Source organism: Cydia fagiglandana, chromosome 4, assembly GCF_963556715.1.
Source record: "Cydia fagiglandana chromosome 4, ilCydFagi1.1, whole genome shotgun sequence".
Classification (NCBI taxonomy): Eukaryota; Metazoa; Arthropoda; class Insecta; order Lepidoptera; family Tortricidae; genus Cydia; species Cydia fagiglandana.
In genome coordinates, this window is record NC_085935.1 from 9,580,583 (window position 1) to 9,596,142 (window position 15,560).

Sequence of the window (15,560 nt, forward strand, 5' to 3'; positions counted from 1 at the left end):
TTCCAATCATGATATTCCGGCCTACACATACAAAGAACACTGAACGACACTATAGTTCGTTTTTTTTAGCATTAGAAAGAACTCCACAGAAGCAAGCGTGCAGTTTTTATCAGGCTTTTTAATTGTTATTAATTATTGAATTATCTAATGTAGCATGGTCAATACATATAATTTACTTCAAATTATTACCGCTAAAAGTGCCGGATTTAGAACCACAAGCTTACTTCTGCGGAGTTCTTTCTAATGCTAAAAAAAACGGACTATAGCGTTTGGTAATAATCATTAAATATATCATCGCGAGAGTGTAAACGGAGCACGATAGGTACTGTTTATAAATAAGTACCTAACTAATCAATGTGTAAATTAACAGGCCCCTTAGTTAGATATAGTCCTCTGACAGTATATAGATATATCATAATAATGATGTCACCATTGTAGCCTCTCTGCAAAGAGTAGAACTAGCCTAAGAATAAGAAACTAGAAAGAACTTGGAATCGATTGAATTATTTATGTGTAATCCAAACATACTGTATTTATTTAACATATATTTTTTTCAATCCATTAACTTTCGAAAATTTGTTTTACTGCGTACATATGACCCACAGGAAACATTTCGGTTAAACTAGAAAACTCAGTCAAAATCGAGTTTTCTAAAGGAGCCGTCCGCGCCGAACATCTCCTCTGCGGTGCGCGGCGCTCCGGCGCGCCGCGACTCGTCTGTGCCGAGGGTCTCTTCCAGCTGCATCCATGACTTATATTCTGCCATTTTCTTCACCCAATATTCTGTAATTTGAATTTCAAATTTACATTCTGTCACGAAAGTTCAGCAACAGCTAAAATCCCGGCATATCTAACCGGTTTCACGAAAACAAGCTAGCTAATGCGTGAATTAAATAGTTTCTTAATTATTTTAAAATCACTAGTGAATGTATGACAGCTTGTAACACTTGTGCAAGCTTTCGAAATATTTACAAAATTAAACCGAGTTAAATATTTATTTAAAAAAATAATGAGAAATCATATATATATTTGTTTGCTCATGGCATTCTTAAAATACCCATTATTTCAAAGGCATCATCTAAAATTAGCTTTTACCTGTCTGTTTCATTCACGGGTTTCATTATTTTGTTTCAATCTTACCTGTTATTTCTGCAATACTTCCGCCACTGCCTCCGTATTCATTTGGTAAAGATTCTTGCGGTATAAATTCCCTTAATTCTTCATAGTTTTTGTGGATTTTCAACTTAAAAAAGAAGTAATCACTGATGACATATGACACTAATTTATGAATAAAATATGATTGTAATTAGCTAAGTACTGTAATTACCCTGTCTCTAGCTTTTGCATTTATGAGTCCTTTGATTAATTGAAAAATGGCGTCGATGCCAGCGGGTAGGTTCACGTGATGGCTGCCTTTTGACCGCAGAGGCGTTGATTCCTGCAAATGATAACGAATGGTTAAGTAACTGAACCGCGAAATCAATGTAAGAATAAAAAAATCGCTGAAACTGCTTCCGAATCTAGATTCCTTTAGTCTTTTCTGTTTCCAAAATCTAGGCTATTTTGGTGTAATTTACAGGGAAATGACGAGATAATAAGCTGGAAACTCGTTTTTTCTCACAAGTTCTTTGCCTGGGTATGTTTGAACTTAACTTTCGGATACACAAGAGGCAATTTTTTTTGCCTATGATTCCCTACATATTTAAAAACTTTTAGTGTTTACCCGCAAATATTGCTACTTTCTACAAAACAGAGGTAAGAGCGTGTGACTTCCAATCCGGAGGTCGCGGGTTCGAACCCCGGCTCGTACCAATGAGTTTTTCGGAACTTATGTATGAAAATACTAGCTGTTGCCCGCGACTTCGTCCGCGTGGAATCTTATCTTCAACATTTTACATCTTTAGTACCTATAATTTTAATATCCAAGCAATGTTGAAATTAAGTACTTTTCTTTTTTAGCAAGTTGTATGAAGTTTTAAGTCAAGTGGGTTTTGATGTTGGTTGCTGAAATTACTTTTTTTGTATTCTCATAATAGGTACCTATGCCCTTATACAAAGATTCAAGTTCGGCACTCACAAAATATCTGATCTCCATACAAACTTTCAACCCCTTTCTCACCACCTTGGGGGATGATTTTCAAAAATGCTTGAATTAGTTTTCAAGTTTTTTAATTTAATACCTTTTTTTTGCAAAAAGTTCAAGTTCCTAGCTTAAAATTAAATTTACACCCCAAGACCCCTTCATTTCATCCCCTTTTTAACCCCCTTAGGGCTTGAATTTCCAAACCCGTTGCAATTACTTTTTTTGTAATCGGCTAATATGTCTTTCTAAGAAGTTTCAAAGCATTTGGAATGGATTCAAACTTTGAACCCCATTTTAACCCTGCTAGGGGATGAATTTTACAAATCACTGAAATCACTTTTATTGTCATCTAATAATATCCCCAAATACAAAGATTCAAATCCCGCGCTCGAAAAAATGAATGATATCCATACAAACTTTCAACCCCGTTTTCACCATGTTAGGGGATGAAATTTACAATACGCTGAAATTACTTTTTCTGTCTTCTAATAATATCCCTAAATACAAAGATTCAAGTCCCACACTCGAAAAAATTTTTGATATCCGTACAAACTTTCAACCCCTTTTTCACCACCTTAGGGGATGAATTTTCAAAAACGCTGAAATTAGTTTTCTTGTATTTTAATAATATATCTTTCAACGAAGTTTCAAATTCCTAGCTCAAAAGAAAACTTTAACCCCATACAAACTTTCATCCCCTTTTTAACCCTGTTAGGGGATGAATTTTACAAAACGCTGAAATTACTTTTACTGTCTTCTAATAATATCCCCAAATACAAAGATTCAAGTCCCGCGCTCGAAAAAATTTTTGATATCCATACAAACTTTCAACCCCTTTTTCACCACCTTGGGGGATGAATTTTCTAAAACGCTGAAATTAGTTTTCTTGTATTTGTATTTGATACTTAATTACAAAGTTTCAAGTTCCTAGCTTAAAATAAAATTTGCACCCGAAGACGAACTTTCATCTCTTTTTTAACCCTCTTAGGGGTTGAATTTCCAAAAACGTTGCAATCACTTTTTTTTCTTATCGGCTATTATGCCTTTCTAAGAAGTTTCAAAGCATTTGTAATGGATTAAAATTTTCAACCCCTTTTTAACCCTGTTAGAGGATGAATTTTACAAAACGCTGAAATTACTTTTCCTGTCTTCTAATAATATCCCTAAATACAAAGATTCAAGTCCACCACTCGGAAAAAATTTTGATATCCATACAAACTTTCAACCCCTTTTTCACCACCTCAGGGGATGAATTTTCAAAAACGCTGAAATTAGTTTTCTTGTATTTTAATCATATATCTTTTTACGAAGTTTCAAATTCCTCGCTTAAAAGAAAACTTTAACCCCATACTAACTTTCATCCCCTTTTTAACCCCCTTAGGGGTTGAATTTCTCAAAATCGCTTCTTATCTCTTGTACACTTTATAAATGCAATCTGGTGTGCAAATTTCAACTTTCTGGCTTTTGTAGTTTCGGCTCTGCGTTGATGAATCAGTCAGTCAGGACACTTGCATTTATATATATAGATCATATGATATTTACCAGTCGTTTTTCGGTGAAGGAAAACATCGTGAGGAAACCGGACTAATCCTATTAAGGCCGAGTTTCCGCTCTGGGTTAGAAGGTCAGATGGCAGTCACTTTCGTAAAAACTAGTGCGTACTTCAATTCTTGGGATTAGTTGTCAAGCGGACTCCAGGCTCCCATGAGCCGTGGCAAAATGCCAGGATAACGCGAGAAGAAGAAGACGTAAGTAATTACGTACTTGGCTAACAGCTATCATTTTCTTGAGTAATGTCGGGTTGGCCTGTGCCAGGTGCGCCATGGTGACGCCTTGGTAATCTACCACGATCTTCGTACCCAGTACTGTCGCCGCATCGCTTTCAACGACCAAAATCTGAAAATATTATTATTGTAAACGTTAGTAGGTACCTATTGAATCGTAATAAAATTTTATAGTTTTTTTTATTTTTACATTTCATTACTAATAAAAATAAAATTATTAAATGAGTTTATTTGATATTGTAATAGATACATATTTACCTAATTATATCAAATTACATATTGCAATAATATTTATCGTACCTACATCTGGGGCCAAATTCGACATGTGCAACTGTCAGATTTCGCATCCACGTCAAATCAACAGATCATTTTATTCCTTACTGAGTGTTGATTCCATCAACGGTGGATAATATCATTTGGTACAATCAAAACTCAACCCTAAACTAAGGGTGGTTCGGTTTGGTTTGCTTGTCACCCTAACTGTGGATTGTTAATGTCAAATTTTGACATTGTACGTATTCGAGAACTTATGATTTTTACCACATCAACGGGAGATCAACACAATACGTCAAACGTCGCTTGTCGAATAGGGGTCCTTATAATACCTATTAAAACACTTGTCAGTTTGCCTGTAACCTACAGAGACAAATATTTTCAATCCCGAGGACTTCCGGTGGATTGGGGAATACATATCTGTATAGGATATATATTTTTATTACAGAAATCATCATTCTTCACTGACGATAGCGCGGGCTGAAGCAAGTGCCTAAAGGTATTATAAAGTTTATCAAAACTTAATTGATACATATATAGATATTTACATTGATACGTATATTAAATATAGTCGCACCAAACAAAGTCCGCAGCGGAAGTTTGACGTTTAAAATGACACTTGCACTGCGTGGGCTATCAAAATCGCTGCAGACTTTTTACGGTCTGACTATAGTACTTAAAATACTCTAGTCCAGACGTATTTTTAAAAACTAGCCACTTACTTGCACCAAATAAGTCAAGACACACATGATGTCGGCTATATTATGTGTGTGAGGGTTGCAAGAGCCTGGCCGGAGAAGGATGACGCGAGTTGACAACTTTTCAGTCGCCTCGGGAAGGATGATAACAGTTCTGAAATGTATAATGTTCCATGTAAATAAAAACCGGCCAAGTGCGAGTCGGACTCGCAAAACGAAGGGTTCCGTACCATTATCTATAAAAACGGTCACCCATCCAAGTACTGACCCCGCCCGACGTTGCTTAACTTTGGTCAAAAATCACGTTTGTTGTATGGGAGCCCCACTTAAATCTTAATTATATTCTGTTTTTAGTATTTGTTGTTATAGCGGCAACAGAAATACATCATCTGTGAAAATTTCAACTGTCTAGCTATCACGGTTCGTGAGATACAGCCTGGTGACAGACGGACGGACGGACGGACGGACGGACAGCGAAATCTTAGTAATAGGGTCCCGTTTTACCCTTTGGGTACGGAACCCTAAAAACGGCCTCCTAATCTAGTCGGTAGTGAACCTGCCTACGACGCAGAAAGTCCCGGGTTCGAATTTTGTAAAACGCATTCATTTGTGTGTTTATCACAGATATTTGTTCCTGATTTCTGTGTATATTTACCATCTATCGTCTCGTCTAGTTCCCACAATACAATACAACATTGTCCCATAATAATAATTAATAATTATATTATTATTCAATGCGTAATATACAATCCATTAAGAAATTTTAATATACACAGTTATGTTATTTTATTTAATCATAGCTCGGACAGATCATCGCAAAACTATCCCATAAAATTTATAACTCTATATAATAGACCAAGATGTTCTAAAGTCGTGTTGTTTACTGTGTTTTATTAATTAATTTCTAAATTATATTCTTTGTCATAAACCACAAATGTCCCAGAGTTTGCGCCTTTTGCTATTAGGTACCGCCGTATTTTTTACGTATGTCTAAGCTACGTTTATTATTAGATACCACCTACCCTTTCAATACAGTGTCAAACAACATTTATGATACAACTAACCCAAGTCGTAGAAACTCCAGAAACTTATTTTCAGTGGGCTTAAGGCGAAGAGTCACATCAGGTGCCGTTGTTCTCAACGTATAATATAAATCCAATTTCTTCTTAACTCTTTCCAGACTAAACTTGCAGCCTCTCAGGACTGCTACCAACCACTGGTCATCTGTAAATAACAAATTAATACTGCACAAAATAAACGTAAGCATCACTTGCACCTTTCCACTAACCCGGGGTCAACCGGTTAAACCTGGAGTTACCAAAGTTACCAGCACAATCGGACTCTTGGTTAACGGTTTAACTGTTTAACCCTTAAAGCGTTTCTGTCACTTTTTTAGTACAGGTACTAGGGTGACGGCACCAGTAATGGACACGGCACCAATTATGGACATTTTTTACGTTGATCGAATTTATTAAGCAACTGTCCCAACATTTTTCAACTGGCAACACTAAAGCATAACCAATAGACGTTTGAGCTGTCATTTTGACACATGTCACCAAAATCAGCCGTTTTGTTCTAAGATGGCTGCGAAGTAAAATCTCGTTGCGGGCGGTGGTCATAAAAATCCGTTATTGTTGTTGAAATCGTTAAGGAGGTGAGTACATATTTGTGCATGGTATTATCTTGTGTTATGTTGTAATGAGATTTAATGTTATTTTTACTGAATAATACTATATTGCAAGTAAATTGAGCTAAGTTGAATATGTCCAATCACAGCAATAAGTTTTTTGTGGGGTTTGTTCATTACTGGATTCGATATTTTATGAAATTCAGTAATGGACAAGTGTCCAAGCTTAAGCTTTTTATTACTTTTTTAGTTTATTGTGTTAAATTATTTAATTTATTGCACTAAACATTTGAGTTGGGTTGATTTTGTGATTGCTCTTTATTTTCCAATAATGGACGATGTCCATAACTGGGTATTTTTAGTTGTCCATAATTGGGCTCTTTGTTTTGTCTTAGATGGATGGATAAATGTGGTCGGACTGCAAAAACTGCCAGGCTAAGGCGAGGCCGACCAAGCCATACGTCAACAGGTTTATTTTGCTATTATAATCCGTTTTTTATTCATCCTATTTCTCGATGAGGCAAATAATAGCTGTCACGCGGTACCACAAATTTGGTCGGACTACAAAAACTGCCAGGCTAAGGTGAGGCCGACCAAACCATACGTCAACAGGTTTATTTTAGCTATTATAATCTGTTTGTTTCATTCTATTTTTCGATGAGGTAAATTGTAGGGATTGTAGCTGTCACGTGGTACCACAGATTTGGTGGAACTGCAAAAACTGCCAGGCTAAGGTGAGGCCGACCAAGCCATACGTCAATAGGTTTATTTTAGCTATTATAATCCGTTTTTTTCATCCTATAGGTAAATTGTAGCTGTCACGTGGTACCACAAATTTGGTTGGACTGCAAAAACTCGTAGCCTGGCAGCAAAAACTGCCAATTCTATTTCTTGATGAGGTAAATTGTAGCTCTCACGTGGTACCACAAATTTGATCGACCCAATCGCCAATCGGCCGGCCAATACAGGATTTGGCCGACCATTTTTTTTTACTGTCCTCAAAGGCAGCTATCGTGCCATACAAGTTTCATACGATTTTTCGATAGGTCTTTTTCATGTTTTTTTTTTATAAATTTGGTCGGACTGCAAAAGCTGCCAGGTTAAGGTGAGGCCGACCAAGACATACGTCAACAATTCTATTTTGCTATGAGGTAAATTGTAGGTGTCATGTGGTCCAATAAATCTGGTCGGACTGCAAAAACTGCCAGGCTAAGGTGAGGCTGACCACTTTTTTTTTACTGTCCCCAAGGTCAGGTATCCTACCATACAAGTTTCATTCCATTTTTCGATGAGGTATTTTTTTGATGTTTTTTTGTCCAACGTTTTTGCCATTTGTACAAAATCTGCCAGGTTAAGCCTAGGCCGACCAAGTGCGTTGAAAGTTGGAAGGTACTAAATGTCAGGTACCTCTACAGGGTAGGTATATTCTATTTTTTGATCAGGTTTGTTTCATGCAGCCGGCAACCGGACTAAAACTCTTATAGTATAAATTAGAAATCTAAATGAAAGTTCAAATAGCGTTAATAAAAGTTGATTTGTGACATCATTTGTTTCATTTATGTGTTCAATACAAAAGTGTCCATTAATGGATGTTCATAATTGGGTCCATGTCCATGACTGGGTGTCCATTACTGAATTTTTGATGTCCATCAATGGTGATTTCGTAAATTTCAATTTATATATTTTTTATTAATTATGTATTAAACATACAGAATTTTTGGTTTTGTTTAAATGTTCCTCATGTATTTAAGTGCCGAAAAAAAAATCACCATTTTTGTATCGTCAAAAAACATCACATTTTTAAACGAAATTCTAATTTAGTGCGCTTAACATGTCCATGATTGGTGCCGTCACTCTATATGTGGCGCCAAGTTTAAACACTAAGTGCAGGCTAGAAAAGGAAGTACGTTAAAGAAAGGGCGAGAGTTGTACTTTTTTTCCTAGTTTAAGACAATACCAGGCAAAATTCGGTTTATGCGCAGGCGGCAGTTGAAATTTGAAATTCGCTGAATTTGCGACAGAGTGTGTTCCTGACGCCATAGAATATAAAGTAAATAGCCAAAGTGTTTTTTTTCTGTTGATATTATTACTAGATGAGTTAGACATTGTTATTTTATATAAAGCTCATTAAAGCATAGATTAATTCTAAGTCAAAAATTGCGAAATATATCTTGTCCCATTTTTGTGACATTGTCGACAGTACTGGTAACTAAGTACCACTTAGCACGTCCTAAAAAACGGACAGTGCCGGCTTGTGCGGAGACCAGTTTGTGACAGAAAACGGACATTGCCATACATAGGGTATATACATTTTTTTCATTTATCGTCGTTTTATAGGCTATTGTTGCGTTGGGGTTACGTTATACATAAGTATATGTATACATTTTTTTATATTTTAATTTCAAGTGGTTCTACCATCTGACTCAGAAGAGTGAGATAACAAAAAAGACGACAATGACGAAATTTTACTAGAGGCAGATTGTACATCTGCCTTGCTCCAATCTGACTCTTTTTCAGCCAGGTCACTTTCTAAGAGGATGGCAAATATGATGGACAAATATATATTCATTTACGAACACGCGTGCTTTTATTCTTATTGTCATGCCATTAAAGTTTAGTGCGCCTCATTGTGAATGGCACTGTCTGTATTTAAATATAATTTCGAAGTCTAACGTGGTCCTTGTGGGAAAAAAGTCGCTCATAATACTCGACCTGATGACCTAAACACGACCTGTCCTCTAGTACTCCATCTAAAAAACTTAATTCCTCGCCATTAAACGCCTAACTCGCTTCAGTATCCAAATTATTGGCACGTCTTGAAATGTCCTACGGTTAAAACCTATTTCAAGTCGATGATGAAGATGCTACAGTTTCTGAGGCCTGTAAAATGTAATCTCTACGAAATTCAGGAGAGTAAATAGCTAATTTCGAATCTAGTCTTTCATATGTCGGGCAGACGAAGCAAAGCACTACTACTACTAGGGTACAAGAACATATTATTATAGCTGATGATGTCAAGCACCGCCAACTAAAGCCTGCGGTCTGGGGCATGACATAGATAAGACTCTAGTTCTCGCCTAGGAGGAGCCATATATTCCCAAAATGTTGCCAGAGGCCATTGAGACTGAAAAATATCTAAATTTTAACTGGAACTACAGCTACACTCTACCACCAGCTTAGTTTCCAGATAGTCCGGATAATAAGAAATGAAGCAAGACATAGAACTGTGAGACCATAGTGATAAACGGTGTGGTCATTTAAGTAAAGTAATATTACTTACAATAATTGTAATGTGTAACTACCTTTATGAGCCTATTTCCCATGTATACGTAGCTTTGAAATGTATATTTTTTGTTCAATATATCTGTACGTGGGTCGTTTTAAACATCAACACTAGAAGTAAATATGGTATTATTATGTTTCCCATAAGTTTTTTCTTCTTAGTAATCTAATTAAACATTTTTTTTAAAACATTCACAATTGTGTTATTGAAATAATTTTAAATTTTCTTGCCCTGTAATTCTTTAAAAAAAATCATATTCTTAAACCGTATAACGGCATTGTCCTTTTATTAGGACAACCTTGGGAGCAATCAATATATAAGGTTCGTGGCAATGTCCGTTTTAACGGACGTCCTGAAAACCCTACTTTCGGAATGCTTTTAATTTTTTTTCTTAAATATAGTACTTTTTTACTCATTACTATCCCCAAAAACATTCCACGTGATAGGTACATACATTATTTCATGTCTTGCCATGTTAAGGGTTAACACCCGGCTAGGCGATGGTGCAAGTGGCGCTAAGTGACATTGAAAAATTAGTTAGATCTTGGTAGGTTGGTAATAGTATGAATTTTCGAATAATGAGATAATTAATGGTCCCTAAACATGTTGGGGGGGGGGGGGGGTGTTAATACCTACTCAGTCAGGACGAAACTATAAGCCCAGTTGTAGTTAAACTTATAATACGTACCTAAAACTTCAGCACCCGGCAATAACGAGTCAAATAAGCCCTCAAATTTCAGTGTCAACATTTGTTTTGCCGAAGCCTAACTTGATCTGAGCTAGATGATAAAATCTTAATTAGGTACTTAGGTAGTGTACTTTCTTATCAGTTGGACTTTCTCTTTGTATCGTCGTATCCATATTAATAAAATTAGATCGATATTTATCATTTACAAACAGTGAGATAAGTAAAGTATTTACCCGTCCGGGCCTTCAAATGAGGCTGCTTTGTGATCCACTCCTTCAAGTGTTGCACGTCTTCTTGCGTCCTTTTTGGATTTTCGTTCAACTCATCTTTAGCTATCTTAGCTAAAGTGGGAGGAAGTTCACGGATCATGTTCGTGTCTTACTGGAAATAATTTATATTTTCTATTTATAAAAGAAAAATAAAAGTTATCGTTAAGTACAATAAAGATTTTAAATTAGGAATATTTTAGGGTTGCTTAAGAATTTGATGGTACAACTTTGGTACAACTATTGTAAATATACTTAATCTATAAAAAGTTCTTGATAAATCACTCACATGACAAAAAACTACGATTTCTAGTAGGAAGGTAGGTACTATGTTTTTGTTTAGAAACTATTATCAATATTATCATATAAACAGATAGTTAAGAACGATTATGACCTTAACCTTGCTTAAATATTTTTAGTACAACTTACAATTAACCAAAGTTATCCGCGTATCACTATCGACCGACGTGTCTGCCGGTGTGTATCGAGTAACTGATAAATATTACGATAGCTATCGTTATCAAATGTAGCTGGCTGACAGCAGAATGTCCTTCTGAATCCTAGAACGTATCGATGACTATGTGTGGATATTGTTTCAGCTTTTCTGTTGGCAGATTCGCGATCCAGTATATAAGAGAATAGGTACTTGGGCGTTTTCGGAAAAAAATATTTGGGTAAAATATCACTGTCCCACGACTTTGGTATACTTTTTTACCGTCAAATATTGTTTTAAAGTGTACTACATGTATACAAAAATTGTAAAGTGATTTATTATCTGAGTATTTATGGTAAAAAAACTGATTAAATGGTACTTTATAGTAAAGAAAATGTACAAAAACTGAAGAAAGGGAGATGATTTTTGAGTGTCCCATGCACACTTTGCATACTTTGGATCCAAATATTATATATTTGCCTCCTTCTAGGCCCGAACCTGGTTGTTGTGTGATAAGATCGTACCAGCCAAAATCTATTAAAAACCTTATTTTTTAGCACTTAAAGTAAAAATATGCATTAAAGTTTAATTTATTGTTGTCCTTCAATATCGACGTAGTGGAAATTTCCACCAACGTCACGGAGTTTTTACCAACTTAGTAGCAAAAATCTACTAAGGACTGTATCGTTTATTATAAATACAACTTTACTTAGCCGTTTTTTCTGGTATTATATTTTTATTAAAAAATTACACATATAGTTTAATTAGTGCTTTAATAATAAGTAACATTTCGTCCTGGGAGATCACGTAAAGCATATGGTTTGGACAATATTTACCCAATCCTCCCGAGTAACTACAACGATTTTGGACAAATACTACAAGAAAATTTACGGTTTGCGAACAAGACGAGATATTACACAAAAAAAATCGTACTATGTAAACAGCAATTACATATGATTCGTAAAGCGAAACATCTGGGCATAGTCTAATCATTTCTTTTAGTTGGAAAAAAAGTTTTGGATCTGTGCTTGGTGGCCTTTTAGAGAATATGGCATGTTACTTACGACAACCCCGACTTTGGTATACAATATAACCATCATGGAGCGTTTCTATCGACCTGTTCTAGCCATGGTTCAACGCCATGAATGTCCGTTAGGCTTTGGATTTCGGTAGATTCTTTTAGCTGTTTCCCTCATTTCGCTGGCGTCAGAAATTGACGGGCATCCAAAATGTTGCATAAAAAGTCGTTTTCATGTAAAGATAAAAAATCACCACATTTATTCTGTGGATGTTCAATTGAGCAATCATGAAAAGGACACTTAGATGGCATATTTTGGCAGCATATTAACCTTTTGTTTCTTTAAATCGTACCAAGGAATCGGTGAAATAGTCTCAAATTAAGCTCGATAGGCTTGTCCAAATTACAATTGCTAGACGGTATTAAAATCATCATAAAGTCCCTAAAATAAAATAAATGTAAAACCTTCTTATATCAGATATGGCTTAAAAATACCCCCAGAGTATACCTTAAGAACATAGTAATACAAAATAATACACACGTCAACAGTTAGACCAGGTTTTATTTGTATTTATAATAAACGATACAGTCCTTAATATCATACGGATTTTTACATGATCGTAACATTATGTTCCTATAATTACCCGGTGTTTAGGTTTTACAAGGCAATTGGGCTCGAAAAAAGCTAGTGTAGGTTGTGCGTCACGATGTGCAGAAATTTGTTTTCCACAACGAACTGAATTAAACTGAAGATAAGGAGCCAATTATTGACTAATTATTTATGAATTACGTTAGATTATTATGTGTTGTATGATATCAAATAATTATAATTAAGAAAATTCAAACGATCAGACCGCTATTTCGCTTTATTAAACAACCGGCATGCCTACGTCACATCCAAAACGTTACGTGATGTATTAGTGGAACAAAAAAACGTGACGTATGGAATGAAAATGCACGGTTTACATGCCGTCATTTTAAGTTGCCAAAATATAGTAGGTAGAGTGATATTAAAAAACACAAATAATATTATTCTAGCTATATTCTTCTAACTACTCGACCTACTAGTAATTACTTAGCACCAGTGGCGGCTCGACCTAAGAAACCCTGGCAGGCGCAGGTTATGCTTTCGACTGCAGCAGTATTGCAGTACGACAATACTGCTGACTGCAAATGTAAAAAAACTGGGCAGCAACATCTATTTTGATTTTGTAGCAGTAATGCAGTCGGCAGTATTGTCGTGCTGGAATACTGCTGCAGTCGAAAGCATAATTACTGCAGGAAATTTCAAAATCTGTTAAGTTAAACTATAATAATAGGTATTAATTACTAAATTATTTAATTTAGTACAACATTAAGTAGGTATTAAATTAAGTAGCTATTTTCCGCACATGTAAACCCTTCATGTAGTTCCTAAACGCGATATTATGGTCCTTAACGTCACTTTGTCCTACTGTGGCTGTGATTGATTTTATTAGAATTTATATTAATTATTAGGATAATTGATACTGATTTCGATCTCATTTGCAAGAATAATATATGATAATTATTAAAAACAACTTTTTATAATACCTTTACCTTACGTTTTTTATAACAAAATGATTGCAAAGCAACAATTGAAATGAAAAATGTGACGTATTGGAAAGACTTCTTTAAATAACTTTATTGTAATACTTAGTATTGCAGTTGTTATTCGTTTTTAAAAAATTAATATTGTTTTGTATTTCAATAAATAAAAACTGGTTCACTTAAAACACACCGATCTTCACTTAAAACCTGCCTAAAACTTGTAACGTAATGGATCGTCACATTGGCTGTCATTCAGTTTAAAGTGATTTATTAGGAATATAAATAATGTATATAGAAAGAAAGTAACATTTTCATAAAATATATAAATAGTAGATTTAATTGAACCCATTTTTAGTCAAAAAAAAATTTTTTTTGGTGTGTGGAATTCCATTACGTGACGGACTCTAATTCTAAAAACGCCCACTTAACAGTCACAATAACAATTGTTGTAGGTAGGAATACACGCGTCCAGCCTGATAGTCCAGCGTGACAACTCCCTTTCACGCCAAGATATGTATAGCGTTTTTCTCAAACATACAATGAAATAAATAAAATAAAAACTCCAATAAATCAAAGTTTTATTACTAAAGAAACTAAAAGTAAACTACACCGAAAATATAACTCTTTCGTCGGTAAATAAATAAAAATATAATGATAGAGATCAAAATCTCATTTTCCGAAAAAAGTGACTAGACATGTTCTTTCAGTATACTCTTCCATATATTATAGTACAGTCGGTGCCATAAGTAAGTATCGATTTTTCTACTTATTTAAAGTTGGAGCACATACTAATACTTACACTAGTTATTTGATTAAGTATCTTGTCTGTCTGTGTACAAACTAGTCAAACTGCAGTTGTCTGAAGGAACCCTCAACTCCGAACATGTCTTTGGGTGTGTTCGGCTTGCCGAGCCGCTTGCTCTCGTCCGACCCATACTGCAGGTCTTCATCTAGCCACGCGCCGTACTCCAAGACCTTCTTTATCAAAGCCTCTGTAGCCAAGAATTAAAAAGGGACAATGTAAAAAGATTTTTTTTTTATTTAGCACACAAACGGTCACATAATGCAAATGGATTTTTAGTACAATGTAGTGTACTTAACATACTTAAGAAACAGACCTGGAGGTTCATTGATGAGTAGGTAGGAGAGTTGTCGAAACGAAAAAAAAAAATTAAAGTAAGGTGGGGTGAGACTATCACCGGGGTAAGACTCACTTGTATAGAATCCTCATAGTGTTTGTCTTGTCCCGAACAAAACAAACTATGGTAGTCTTACCTTAATGCTTAACTTGAAAATCTGCTCATTATTGCTTTTCGAGCTGTCCATGTTTTTGTTTCTGATTTATAACATTATTTAACTACCGGACTCTACTTTCATATAGCTAAAGTCCTATTAAAATTAAATATAGCAGCAGTCATAAACGAAATAGAATTAAAGTAACTTGAAGCTTCTAGGGGCATAATCACACAACTATAAGTATTAGGCTACTCGAGAAACTGAAAATGGTAAATAATAGAGATACTACTCCTAAAACTACGTGTGATACTCATTAGTTTCGTCATGATGCTTAGAAGCGTGTATTAGCATACAAAAATATCAATAGTTATAAACAAAAAAGGAGAAAAGGTAGATATTTTTTATTTCCCCAACATCTCAAAAAGTATTAATAAATATTAATTTAAGAAACCGGAATTAATATTATAAAAAAAGGAGGATATTTCAAATCAAACATTCCATACTTGCAGAACTGTATCTCCATTATTTATACTTTTTATTCAACGCTGATCACAGCCCTCCGAGCTTCATTTTCGGGAAACGCGCGCGTCGTGGAAAATAAG

At 35.1% G+C, this 15,560-nt stretch overlaps 1 protein-coding gene across 2 annotated transcripts; it reads right to left on the bottom strand.

Moving 5' to 3' along the window:
- Positions 1 to 631: 631 nt before the first annotated feature.
- LOC134664129 (alpha-tocopherol transfer protein-like) lies at positions 632 to 11,201 on the bottom strand. Of its 2 annotated transcripts, XM_063520722.1 has the most exons (9): positions 11,132 to 11,177; positions 10,992 to 11,011; positions 10,670 to 10,817; positions 5,903 to 6,062; positions 4,863 to 4,992; positions 3,848 to 3,979; positions 1,328 to 1,438; positions 1,141 to 1,243; positions 632 to 783 (listed from the first exon to the last, which is right to left on the bottom strand). In XM_063520722.1, exons 3-9 carry the CDS (start codon positions 10,803 to 10,805, stop codon positions 632 to 634), a joined length of 924 nt encoding a protein of 307 aa, XP_063376792.1. In that variant the 5' UTR covers positions 10,806 to 10,817; positions 10,992 to 11,011; positions 11,132 to 11,177. The 2 variants fall into 2 exon arrangements, with proteins under 2 accessions (XP_063376792.1, XP_063376791.1); XM_063520721.1 differs by lacking the exon at positions 10,992 to 11,011 and having other exon boundaries at positions 11,132 to 11,201.
- Positions 11,202 to 15,560: the final 4,359 nt, after the last annotated feature.

Bases quoted from the DNA above. Each gene is read 5' to 3' on its own strand.
- LOC134664129 (XM_063520721.1), bottom strand. From the start codon at position 10,805: ATGATCCGTGAACTTCCTCCCACTTTAGCTAAGATAGCTAAAGATGAG. The intron at 3,980-4,862 runs GTAAGTGGCTAG...TAATATTTTCAG, and splicing joins TCTTGACTTATTTGGTGCAA to ATTTTGGTCGTTGAAAGCGA. The intron at 1,439-3,847 runs GTACGTAATTAC...TATCATTTGCAG, and splicing joins AAATGATAGCTGTTAGCCAA to GAATCAACGCCTCTGCGGTC.